The 14,284-nt window shown below is 35.9% G+C and overlaps 1 protein-coding gene across 2 annotated transcripts in view; it reads right to left on the bottom strand.

Moving 5' to 3' along the window:
- Positions 1-14,284, bottom strand: part of TLK1 (tousled like kinase 1) — a 154,293-nt gene that overhangs the window by 31,140 nt on the left and 108,869 nt on the right. For both annotated transcript variants that reach the window (XM_082395397.1, XM_082395396.1), the window contains one exon: positions 465-531. In XM_082395397.1, coding sequence (XP_082251523.1) covers positions 465-531 — 67 coding nt within the window. The remainder of the gene's footprint in view (positions 1-464; positions 532-14,284) is intronic.

Here is a 14,284-nt window from a genome sequence, read left to right as displayed (position 1 = left end):
TACATATTTTAATTGAAACACTTAATTGAGCATTCAATATCTTCAAAGTTAAGCCAAAGAAACATCTTTGTTATTAATTTATACTTATTTCAATTTATTATGAAAGGGTCACAAACAATATGGAATCTTACGTTTCATCTTAAAAATGAAGGATTTTTTTACAAAAAGATAGCATTTAACAGAGTAATCGTTAAGAACCTGGAGGTCTGGCCAGGACTCATTCCTCCATTACAGGGACATGGTATCATCAGCATCTCAAATGTCTCTAAGTTGCCACAAGGTAAAGGAATGTTATTTTAATATATTCAACATAAAAATGCATCTTTAATGCCCCTCTTTTTTGGTCCAAAGTTTTTAATTTGGGTGCTTTCTCTCTTAAGTTTTGACTTCTTCAATAAGAAACTTATAACACAACTTCCCACATCCTCTGGTAAACTAAAAAATCCAGCATATGCTTCACATACCTTTTTGAGATGTCCTAGTCTAAGTTTGAAAATTTCTTCCTGTTCATGATATTCTGCCAAAGTCAACCTGTCAAAATGAAATTGTAATTCTAGATATTAAGATTAACACTTATTATTTCTTATTAACAACCAACAAAAAATAAGATAAAATTAATCAAATGGAAATACTAAAATGCTGACAACTTTCAGCCCAAAATACATAAGCCAAAAGTATTCCTCAGAATACATCTTATTGAAGGTATTCTTCAGAATACATCTAATACTTACAGATGGAACAATTGACTGATTCATAAATTCAACAACTATTTAATGAGTACCATGAATCAAGTGATATTCTAGAATTTAGATCTTAAGGATACAATGATAAAGACAGTTTCTCCTTACACTCTGGTTTGAACTTACACTCCATAGTGGGGGTAAGAAAGCAGAAGAGAAACAACTTAGTCCAGAAATAAAATAATCCCAAATAACAGTAAGTGTTATGAAGAAAATTAGAAAGGGTGGTGTGATAATGACTGTATTACACTAACTTGCACTGAGTTTTAGGGAGGTAATCTTGATCTAAATATCAAAAAGGACCTAGGGGAGTATGTTCTAGACATAGGTTAAAACAAGTACAAAGACACTAAGATGGATACAGGTTGATATATGAGAAGAGGAAAAAATGCAAGTATCAGATCATAGTCAAAGAGGCTGTCAGCAAAAGACGTAAAGCAGTGGGGCAGCTTCTGTACGGACTTTTAGACCAAGCAAAGAATTTCATTTCACTTTAAGGGTACTGGGAAATCACTGCAAAGGGAATCAGTCCAATTTGGGCACTGGTTTAAAAAAAGAAAGAACGAAACTAAGACATTTTTCCCTTCTCTGCTTCCATGTGCTAGTGAATAAATGAGATATAAGCATGCTAAAACTATAGTCAAACCACCAAATTATTAATAAATATAAACAGACATAAGACTTGAAAGTACTTTATGGTTGTTTTATTATTAATTTCAAATATTCCTATATAAATTTGAAAAATAATTGCAGCTAACCCTTGAACAACAAGGGTTTGAGCCATGAAGGTCCACTTATACTAAGATTTTTAAAAATAAATACATATTACAGTACTACATGATCTGTAGCTGGCTGAATCTGTGGATGCGGAACTGCAGATACAGAGGCCAGCTGTAAAGTTATGTGATCAATTTTCAACTGTGGGAGGGGTGGAGCCCCAACCCTCATGTTGTTCAGGGTTCAACTGTAGCTTAATGTATGTAGAACCATAACAAGACATATACATATTATAACATTTCCTAAGAAAAAATGATTCTGTATCATTAAAGTGAAAGAGAGAGAAAAAAAAACCACTCACCAACAAAACAACTTCCATTTCATACACCAATATTGAAAAAATTGCTTTTATCTATCACATTCAAGCCCTTGTTTGTTTACTTATGTGTTCTGGGTGTATTTGGTTAAGCTCCTAACCCAAGTATGACTTATTTATGCTTGGTGCAGGCCCCTCAGCAACATTCAGTATAAATGCTATTTCCCTTTAGCTAGATGCTATTAAATTTACTAATTCTAAGGAAAGGGTATTCAAATGAAACAACAAAAAACCTCCAAGAAATTCAGTTAGTATTCCATTAGAAATATCTTAAGAGTGAAAAAATAAACATTTAAAATTAAATCTCTCTACCCAGTCTTAGGTTAATACAACCACTGGATTTTATTATACTGAATATAGCAGTATAGTTGCAGCGGCTGCTTAAATTCAGAGAACTAAATGTTGCATTGTGAATGTGAAACATTCACGCAGATGGAATGAAAGAAGAAGGGGGTAAGGTGATATTTTTAAAAAATGAGGTTTGAAAACTAAAATCGATAATATCTCAACTAGCCCAGTAAAGTAAAGCCATAGGAATTTTGGCAAATAGCTTCTGGATTGGCATATATGCCACCAATGGAAATCACCTGTATAACAATATCATAACTTCCTATTCTTAAAATATGGTTTTAGGCCCACTGGTAGACCATAGGATGGGCTCAGAACTAATTTTTTAAAAATATGTAAATATTTTGTTTGTTTCTATACAGGAATAAAATACAATTCTATAGTTTGGTTTTTACTGAGTTAAAGTATAGCTAAATTTAGTATTCATAAATTAAAATTCATATGACTAACTTAGTTTCCTAAAATTTTTGATACTGTATTCTAAACTAAGAAGTTTGGCTATCATGCAAAACTGTACAGCTACTACACACACAAATGGCTGGGAATTTCTGCAATTTGGAGGGAAGATATTTTGTTGTCTTGAGTTGGTAGTAGTTTTCAATAGCTACTTTTCTTCTGAGTTAATAATAAATCAATGTCAATTAACTCCATGATGACTTAGTTTGTTGAATACTGTTTAGTTAATCTTGTAGTATAATGTAATGCATATTTGCTATTTACTAGCATTTAGTTCCAGTTGTTAATATGTTTGTGCTGTGGTTCAAATATAAATCATCCACATCCCTATAGCTAAAGCAAATGCACACAAATACTCCCTTCCCTAATTTACTTAGTATAGTGATACTTCATTGATTTCAAAAGCTTTGACCTCAGAGCATTATTTTATAGGTCTAATCCTAATATGAAACACATACAATTCTCACTAAAGGTTAATGGTAACTTTCAGCAGCAGCAGCAGCAGCAGCAGCAGCAGAACTTTGCTATTTCCTTACTGCATTTTGATTATTACTACTATAAAACTTCAAATAAACAGTAAAAAAAATATATATGTATATATATATATTAATTTCTCTCTGCTTGGTTTTAAAGCATCAATAACCAGATTTCACAGACAGTATTAAATACTGGGCTACTGACTTTCTTGGGCAGTGACTTACCATTTTGCAATCATGGATATCTAAAAATAACCTAAGGACTTGCCTGGTGGCGCCGTGGTTAAGACTCCACCTGCCAATGAAGGGGGCACGGGTTCGATCTCTGGTCTGGGAAGATCCCGCATGCCGCAGAGCAACTAAGCCCGTGCGCCACAACTACTGAGCCTGTGCTCTAGAGCCCGCGAGCCACAACTACGGAGCCTGTGTGCCACAACTACTGAAGCCCGCACGCCTAGAGCCCGTACTCCGCAACAAGAGAAGCCACCACAATGAGAGGCCCACGCACCCCAAGGAAGAGTAGCCCCCGCTCGCCGCAACTAGAGAAAGCCCGTACACAGTAACGAAGACCTAATGCAGCCAAAAATAAATAAACAAATAAATAAAGACCTCTTTCCTTTAAAAAAATAATAAATAAAAAAAATAAATCATCTTAAAATTTGTATGGAGAAACAAAAGACCCCGAATAGCCAAAGCAGTCTTGAGGGAAAAAAACGGAGCGGGAGGAATCAGATTCCCTGACTTCAGACTATACTACAAAGCTACAGTAATCAAGACAATATGGTACTGGCACAAAAACAGGAACATAAATCAATGGAACAAGATAGAAAGCCCAGAGATAAACCCACATACCTAAGGTCAACTAATCTATGACAAAGGAGGCAAAGATATACACTGGAGAAAAGACAGCCTCTTCAATAAGTGGTGCTGGGAAAACTGGACAGCTACATGTAAAAGAATGAAATTAGAACACTCCCTAACACCGTACACAAAAATAAACTCAAAATGGATTTGAGACCTAAATGTAAGACCGGACACTATAAAACTCTGAGAGGAAAACATAGGAAGAACACTCTTTGACATAAATCACAGCAAGATCTTTTTTGATCCACCTCCTAGAGTAATGGAAATAAAAACAAAAATAAACAAGTGGGACCTAATGAAACTTCAAAGCTTTTGCACAGCAAAGGAAACCATAAACAAGACAAAAAGACAACCCTCAGAATGGGAGAAAATATCTGCAAACGAATCAACGGACAAAGGATTAATCTCCAAAATATATAAACAGCTCATGCAGCTCAATATTAAAGAAACAACCAACCCAATCCAAAAATGGGCAGAAGACCTAAATAGACATTTCTCCAAAGAAGACATACAGATGGCCAAGAAGCACATGAAAAACTGCTCAACATCACTAATTATTAGAGAAATGCAAATCAAAACTACAATGAGGTATCACCTCACACCACTTAGAATGGGCATCATCAGAAAATCTACAAACAACAAATGCTGGAGAGGGTGTGGAGAAAAGGGAACCCTCTTGCACTGTTGGTGGGAATGTAAATTGATACAGCCACTATGGAGAACAGTATGGAGGTTCCTTAAAAAACTAAAAATAGAATTACCATATGATCCAGCAATCCCACTACTGGGCATATATCCAGAGAAAACCATAATTCAAAAAGACACATGCACCCCAACATTCACTGCAGCACTATTTACAATAGCCAGGTCATGGAAGCAACCTAAATGCCCATCAACAGACAAATGGATAAAGAAGTTGTGGTACATATATACAATGGAATATTACTCAGCCATATAAAGGAACGAAATTGAGTCATTTGTTGAGACGTGGATGGATCTAGAGACTGTCATACAGAGTGAAGTAAGTCAGAAAGAGAAAAGCAAGTATCGTATATTAACGCATGTATGTGGAACCTAGAAAAATGGTACAGATGAACAGGTTTGCAGGGCAGAAGTTGAGACACAGATGTAGAGAACAAACATATGGACACCAAAGGGGGAAAACCGCAGTGGGGTGGGGATGGCGGTGTGCTGAATTGGGCGATTGGGATTGACATGTACACACTGATGTGTATAAAATTGGTGACTAATAAGAACCTGCAGTATAAAACAAACAAACAAACAAAACAACTAATACTAAACTTTCTTTGGGTTATTTGTATGGAAATATGTTAATATAATGTTTCAGACATTACATGAAATTTCTAAAAATCTTATATATTCTGGTATAATGTTATAAGTCATAATTCTAGTTATTACTTTAAAATGTATATCTCAGAAATAACAAAATTTCCTTGTCAATTGCATTATTATGAACTTTCATGAAATCTTTAACCGTGGTCATTTTTAAGTCTTTTGTCATTTACAGACAGTTCTGGGTGTACTCTGATGCTTTTGCAAAAATGTTTCTATAAAAGGGTTTCATCTTCAAGGAATTCATGGAAAAGACTCTGACAAGTACAGGTTTCTGGTAACTGACTATACTGTGGAACTGAATGAATAAGCATTTTCAGAACTCTAATGGAAAACTGATGAATTCATAAAAGTGCTAACAAAACATCAAGATGAAAAAAAAGAATTAATTACATGGGACTGAGTGAACCGATGAGGATGATTATAATTTTTGTGACTTTCTGTTTGAATAATAAAAAAAAAAATCCCACAAGGATTCATAGGCAAAAAATATACAAATCAATTTTCAATGCAAAGTAAAGGAGCTGTTACAATGGAGGATTACTGGACTGAATGTCAATATTATGACATAGTATGACTGTGTTTCGTGTTTGGTAATTGCAATCATTGTTGCTTTTGTTGTGGTCATCCATTTACAATGCTTGGTGTCAGTTTATTTATCTCTTGTAAAAATAAAATACAGTGTGTGTGTGTGTGTGTGTGTGTGTGAAAATAAATAAATAAATAAAAAATAAAAATAACCTAAAGGAATTTATAAACACTCTCTCCAGAAAATTTCACATATACATAATTTTGGAGTTCAAAGATACCAATTTAAGAATTCCTATTTCTGTCTCACCAAACAGAATGCAAACCCCCAAACAGCAAGAGACATTTCTTACATTTCTTTGCACTTCCATATCAGAAAGTACCTGACATGTATTAGCGTTTTAGATATTTCTGTTGTCTACTTCCATTAATGAAAAATACTTTTAGATAAAATGTAAATGTATTTAGATACAATTAATTGAGGATGATCTTCTTTAAAGAAACCGGATTTTATTACATATATGAAAAGAGCTAAGCTAGGAAAATATTAATTTTAATGACTTAATTGCCACATCAATTTATTTTATGATGTGCTTTTTTTAAGATGCTTAAAAAACATCCACCCCCTTAAACAAGTCAGTTGCTTAAATTACTTAGCAAATCTCTTAATCACAGAGAGTGCAAAGATAAAGTCCAGTCCCTCCGTATATGAATCATATCTGCTATTACAGGCTGAATATTAATATTTTATTACACATTTAGGTACATGTATTAGGAGCATGCTAAAGCTCTTAAATAAAGCTGTTCAGTAGATTAATGTAAAACTATTTAAAAAGCCAAGAAATGTAAAACTCAAACATAAAACTTAACCCCTGATAACCTGCCACAGTGAGTATGAATGAATGAGAATTTTATTTTTAATTCAAAAATTGTTTTACAAGAGTTTAATAGAAATGTAGGATGTCTGCAGAAGTAACCGTAGAAATAACAGAAAACAAGGAATACATATTTCAAAGAAATTTGATATTCAATTCTTTAAAGAAGTTCTGTTTAAGCAGGAAACTACCCTGAAGCCTCAGAGTTAAGGAATACAAGCTCTGGTAAACAAACTGTTAGAGGCACTTAGGAAAAAAAAAAGGATCAAGCCCATTTATTTGTACAATTTAGCAAACCTTTATTGAACATTTAACTATGAACCACATGTTGAAGATTAGATTTTTTTAAATGAGGGAGGAAGCCGATGAGACTACTCTGCCTTTAAAGAGCCCTAAAAAAAAAAAAAAATAGAAGTTTCTAGTTTTTTTCTAGTTTTCTAGAAAACTAGAAACTAGAAATAGAAGAAAACTTCCTTAACATGATAAAGGGCATTTATTTAAAAAACCACAACTAACATCATACTCAATGGTGAAAGAATGAAAGCTTTCCCCATAAGGTCAGGAACAAGACAAGAATGCTTTCACCACTGCTGTTCAATATTGTACTGGAAGTCCTACCGGAGGAGTTAAGTAAGAAAAAGAAATAAAATGCACTGAAATTTGAAAGGAAGAACCAAAACTATTTCTCTTCACAGATGATTTAACTCTGTATGTAGAAAATCTCAAAAAATGAACAAGAGCTAATAAATTCAGCAAAGTTCCAGGGTATGAGATCAACACACAAAAAGCAGATGTGTTGGGCTTCCCTGGTGGTGCAGTGGTTAAGAATCCGCCTGCCAATGCAGGGGACATGGGTTCAAGCCCTGGTCGGGGAAGATCCCACATGCCGCAGAGCAACTAAGCCCGTGTGCCACGACTACTGAAGCTCCCGCACTCTAGGGCCCATGCTCCACAACAAGAGAAGCCACCACAATGAGAAGTCCGGTGCACCACAATGAAGAGTAGCCCCTGCTCGCCGCAACTAGAGAAAGCCCGCGCACAGCAATGAAGACCCAACGCAGCCCAATAAATAAATAAATAAAATGATTTGGAAAAAAATCAGACGTGTTTGTATACACCAGCAATTGAACAATCTAAAAAAGATATTAAGAATACAATTCAGGGCTTCCCTGGTGGCGCAGTGGTTGAGAATCTGCCTGCTAATGCAGGGGACACGGGTTCGAGCCCTGGTCTGGGAAGATCCCACATGGCGCGGAGCAACTAGGCCCGTGAACCACAACTACTGAGCCTGCGCGTCTGGAGCCTGTGCTCCGCAACAAGAGAGGCCGCGATAGTGAAGAGGCCCGCGCACCGCGATGAAGAGTGGCCCCCGCTTGCCGCAACTAGAGAAAGCCCTCGCACAGAGATGAAGACCCAACACAGCCAAAAATAAAATATAAATAAATAAATAAATAAGACCCGGCACAAACAAAAAAAAAAAAGTAAAACTATTAAAAAAAAAAAAGAATACAATTCAATTTATAATAGAATCCAAAAGAATAAAATACGCAGGAATAAATTTAACTCAGGGTGACTTGCACACTAAAAACTACAAAATATTGCTAAAGAAATGAAAGCATACTAATTAAATGAAAGGACTTCTGTGTTCATGGATTAGAAGACTTACTATTGTTAAGAGGGCAATCCTCCCCAAAGTGATCCACAGACCCAATGTAATCCTGATCAAAATACACGTCACCCATTTTACTAAAATAGGAAAGCTGATTCTTAAATTCATATGGAAATGCAAGGGTCCTCAAACAGACAAAACAATATTGAAAAAGAAAAAGTTAGAGGACTTACACTTCCTATTTCAAAAATTAAAACAAAGTTATATTCATCAAAAGAGTGTGGTACTGCCATAAGGATAGACACATACTGTATGATTCTTTTTAATGAAGTATCCAGAAGAGGCAAACAGACATAGAGAAAACAAACATAGAGAAAGCAGATTATTTGTTACCAGGAGGATGTAGGGTGGGAGGAATGGGGAGTGATTAATTAATGGGCATTAGGTGTTCTGGGTGAATAAAATGTTTTGAAACTAAAGGGAGGTTGTGGTTCCATAACATTGTGAACGCACTAAATGCCACTGAACTGTATGCTTTTAAGTGGCTACTTGTATGTTATACAAATTTCACCTCAAATTTTTTTTTTTTTAAGTATCACTGGGAAAAAGAAACGGGGGTGTGTGGGAAGGATGAAACTAGTCTGCCTCTGAAGAGCCCAATGTTCACAGCAGAATAAAAACTGAATTGAGAACTAACGACTTACACCAAGTGCCAGTGTGGTGTGTAGAGTAATGGCCCCATAAAGATGTCCACATCCTAATCCTCAGACATGTGAGTACGCTAAGTTACACAGCAAAGGAGAATTAAAATAGCAGATGGAATTAAAGTTGCTAATTAGCTGACTTTAAAATAGGGATTTAGGGACTTCCCTGGTGGTCCAGTGGTTAAGACTTCACCTTCCAATGCAGGGGGTGCAGGTTCAATCCCTGGTCAGGGAGCTAAGATCCCATATGCCTCGCGGCAAAAAAGCCAAAACATAAAACAGAAGCAACACTGTAACAAATTCAATAAAGACTTTAAAAATGGTCCACATCAAAAAAATCTTAAATAAATGAAATAGGGATTTATTCTGGATTACCCTTTGGGGATGTAATTACAAGAGGCCTTAAATGCAGAGAGAAGGCCAGACATCTCAGAATCACAGTGACATAACATGAGAAAGACTTGACTTGCTACTGCTGGCTTGCAGATGGAAGGGGATCACGAACCAAGCAGGGCCTCTAGAAGCTGGAAACGGCAAGGAAATGGGTTCTCTTCTAAAGTAACACAGCCCTGACAACACCCTGACTTTAGCCCAGGGAGACCCATTTTGTATTTGTGATCTCCAAAACTGTAAGATAATAAATCTGTGTCGTTTGAACTCACTGAATTGGTGGTAATTTGTTACAGCAGCAGTAGGAAACTACTACAGATCTTGGTACCTGGAAATGGGATGTTCCGATAATAAACACCTAAAAATGTGGAAGCGGCTTTGGAATTGGGCAGTGGGCAAGAGGCTAGGAGAATTTTGAGGAGCATGATTTAAAAATAACCTTAGACTGCCTTGAACGGACTATTAGCAGAAATACGAATGTTAACAACTCTGCCAAGTGAGGATGCAAGGAATTCCATGAGGAGCACAGTACGGAAAACACAAACAACCTCAGAGAACACCTAAACTGTCATGAATGGACCGTCAGTAGATAGTAGAGGTGCCACTGGTGAGAACTCAGAAGGAAATGAGAAACATATTCTGAAAACTGGAGGAATCCTTGTTATTATGAAAGGAAGCTTAGCAAAACTGTATCCTATAGTTATGCAGAAAGCCAAACATGTAAGAAATGAATTTAGGAGATTTCCAAATAGAGTGTTGAAGGTGTGGACTGGTCTCTTCTCACTGCTTATGTTACAATGTAAGAAGAGAGAGGTAAACTGAAGGGGAGACATGTTCAACCAAAAAACCCCCCAGGATTTAATGTTTTAAGAAATTCTCATCTTGTTCAGAGTACGAAATACACCAAAATTGAGATTCATGGTCAAAGCTGCTCTTAAAAAGGAGGATGTAGCTGGACAACCTTTTGCTAATACTCCAGAGAAGTCAGGATATTCATCACATAAACAGTCTTTAAAAAGATGAAGTGGGTGACTCATAGATCCTCTTAGCCTTCTCCGCAGAAGCCAAAAATAGCAATCAAACTATCTAGAAAAGAATCATGGAGGATCCTCTTGTCTAATGGAGTGAATCCTTGTGTCATACATGAAAGATCCACAAGATTCTTGAGAACTTTATACCAGCAGAAACACTACTAGCTTGGAGTTTAAGGGACAGAGAGAGTACAAAATGGAAGGCTGTCGAACACTCAAAACTCTACAAACAAGAAACTGGTTGAAAAAGCTACTCAGCAACAAATACAGGCTAACCTTCATGAAAAAGAAATCTTCATGAAAAACGCTCAGAGGACAGAAACTTGCAGAGCCACACGCTACAGAAAAATTATTACCAGACCTTGAAACCAGAGTTTGCCTGGATGGATTTTGAAACTGCTTGGGATCAGTGACACCTTTATATTTTTCTGTTTGAATGGAAAATGTCTCTAACTCTTATCCTATGCCTGTCCCCATCACTGTATTTTGGGAAGAGATAACTTGTTTCTTGAGGTTCACAGATTAAGAGGAATTGTTCTCAGCGTGGATTATACACAGAGTCTCACTCATAACTGATTTAGATAATGAGATTTAGAATGTTTAAATTGATGAGATTTAGATAAGATTTTTAGATGTGGAGTTAAGGCTGTAATGAAGTTGAGACTCTGCAGATAGGATAAATGGATTTTGCATGTGGGAAAGATGTGCATCTTGGGTCAGAGGGCAGATTGTGTAGGTAGAATAATGACTTTCCAAAAATGCCACATCCTAATCCTCGGGACTTGTGAATATGTTTAAAGGCCAAGGATTAAATGGGATTAATATTGCTAATTAGCTGACCTTAAAATAAGGTGACTATCTTGGATAATACAGCTATGAGTACACAGTGTAAAGAAAAAAATTTTTTATCTGAAGGAAACTGGGAGAAGGCACAGAAGAGGTAACATCTAAGCCTGGTTAAACAGGAGCAGCAGAAAGAAGCCAGGAGGAAGAAAGAGGGCACACAGGGGCATGGTGACTCAGAAGCACAGCATGCAGACGTGCAAGCAAAAAGAAAAACCAATGTATACTGTAGATTAAAGAAGTTATCTTCTACTGTTTGCTAAGAGTTTAAAGACAGATCAATGCTGAATTTTATATATTTTGGCATCTATTAAGATGATCATATAATCTTTCCCTTTATGTAGAAAATTACATTGATTTTTCTTATATTAAACCAACCTAGCATACCTGAAATCAAACTTGGTCTTGATAAATTATCATTTTTATATATTACCTGTTGGTTTGCTAATATTTTATTTAATATTTTTGCATTTACTTTTTTAAAAAAATTTATTTATTTTTAAATTTATTTTTGGCTGCATTGGGTCTTCATTGCTGTGCGCAGGCTTTCTCTAGTTGCGGTGAGCGGGGGGCTACTCTTCCTTGTGGTGCGCGGGCTCCTCACTGCGGTGGCTTCTCTTGTTGTGGAGCACAGGCTCTAGGCACATGGGCTTCAGTAGTTGTGGCACGCGGGTTCTAGAGCTCAGGCTCAGTAGTTGTGGTGCACGGGCTTAGCTGCTCCACAGCATGTGGGATCTTCCCGGACCAGGGATCGAATCCGTGTCCCCTGCACTGGCAGGTGGATTCTTAACCACCCAGGACCACCTGGGAAGTCCTGCATTTACTTTTTTTTTTTTTTTCTGCATTTACTTTTAAAGGCCATATTAGACTATAACTTTCCTTCCTTGTACAGTCTTTCTTGAATTTTGAGAAGACTGTGCTGGCCTACATAAAATAAGTTGGAAGTATTTCTGCCTTAGCTACTCTTCAAAAGTTTTTAAAAGATTAGCACTATTTCTTCCTTAAATGGTTGGTAGAATTCATAGATGAAGTCCTCTGTACCTGGAGTTTTCTATGATCAAAGATTTTAATTACAGGTTAGATTTCTTTAACAGTTACAGAACTATTTGATTTTGTTTCTTCTAGTGTCAATTTTGTTAAGTTGTATCTTTCTAGAAATTTAACCATTTCACAAAAATTTTAAATTTAAGTCATTTACAATATTTTGTTTTCCTTTTAAATACCTGTAGACTCTGTAGCAACATTCCTTTTTTCATTCCTGATAATGGTTGTCTTTTCTCTCTTTCTTGTTTCCAATTTTATTAGTCCCCCTCACCCACAAAAAAACCCCACACACCTTTTTTGGATTGGTTGATTCTCTATATTGTATGTTTGTTTCCTGTATCAAAATTTCTGCTCTTTTCTTTCTTCTCCTCCTTCTGTGGTTAATTCTGCTCATCTTCTGACTTACTGAAATAGATGTTCAGTTTATAAAGTTTTAGTTTTTCTTCTTTTCCTATATACGTATATAAGGCTATAAATTTCCATCTAGATATTGTTTCAGATTTATCTCACAAATTTTTGCTATGTAGCAATTTCACTATCATTCATCTAAAAATGTCTTCTCATTTCCATTGAGACTTTTGCACTATCTTTTTTGTTTCTGATTTCTAGTTTAATTCCACCGTGGTCAGAGAACATATTCCATACGATTCCAATCCTTTAAGTTTCACCCATGAGTTCTACCAAACATTTAAGGAAGAAACAATGTCAGTCTTACATAAACTCTTTCAATCCTTTGAAATTTGCTGAGGCCTGCTTTATGACCCAACATGGTCAATTTTTATAAAAGTCCATGTTTAAAAAGAACATACATTCTGCAAATGTTAGGAGGTTACATGCTCATTAGGTCAAGTCTGTCAATCCCACTGAATTTTTCTATACCCACATTATATGTTCTGTTTTATATTGTTTTATTTTTATCTACTTGTTCTATTACTAAGACATGTGTGTGTTGAAATCTCCCATTATAATTTGTGGATCTGGCCATATCTCCTAAAAGTACTGTCAATTTTTTATCTGTCTTGAGGGTATGTTATTATGCACACAAATTTAGAATTACTATATGTTCGTAGTGATTTTAAACTTTTATAGTTATGAAACAATCACCTTATTTCCTGTTATTGTTTTTGCTTTAAATTTTACTTACTGTGTCTGATATAATACGGCTTTCTTTCAGATGGTATTTGCCTAGAATGTTTTCTTTCTTAACTTTTATTTCTAATATATTTTTTCCCCCTTTGGCTGCTTTTGAGAATTTCTCTTTGCCTTGATTTTCTGAAATTTCATTATCATGTGTCTGGGTGAGTATTTCTTTTTATTCATCCTACTTGGAATTCTCTGGCCTTCATGAATCTATAGACTCATCTTGCTCATCTGCTTTAAAATATTCTCAGTTATCTAATCTCTAAATATTGCTTTTGCTCCATTCAAGATTGTCTTTCTACAGAGTCAGCTGACTTGTCAACAGTAATAATTTAAGTCAGAAGACAGTAAAATAATATCTTCAAATAACTACCAACCTAAAATTCTAAAACCAGTAAAGGGACTTCCCTGGTGGTCCAGTGGGTAAGACTCCACACTCCCAATGTAGGGGGCCCGGGTTCAATCCCTGGTCAGGGAACTAGATCCTGCATGCATGCTGCAACTACAGAGTTCGCATGCCACAGCTAAGAGTCTGCATGCCACGATTAAGAGTCCACATGTCGCAACTAAGAGTCCGCATGCTGCAACTAAAGATCCCGCATGCCCCAACTAAGACCCAGCGCAGCCAAAATAAATGAATTTTTAAAAATAAATAAATAAATAAAACCAGTAAAAATATTTCAAGAATGAAGGCAAAATAGTTATTTTCAGACCAACAAAAACTGGAAGACATCACTACCAACAGACCCACACTAAAAGGCTATTTCTAAAGGGTATTCTTAGGCAAAAA

This window comes from Balaenoptera borealis (assembly GCF_965194805.1).
Source record: "Balaenoptera borealis genome assembly, chromosome: 6".
In the NCBI taxonomy this organism is placed as follows: Eukaryota; Metazoa; Chordata; class Mammalia; order Artiodactyla; family Balaenopteridae; genus Balaenoptera; species Balaenoptera borealis.
Note: the sequence above shows the minus strand (reverse complement) of the source record. Positions and strands in the feature narration are given on the sequence as shown.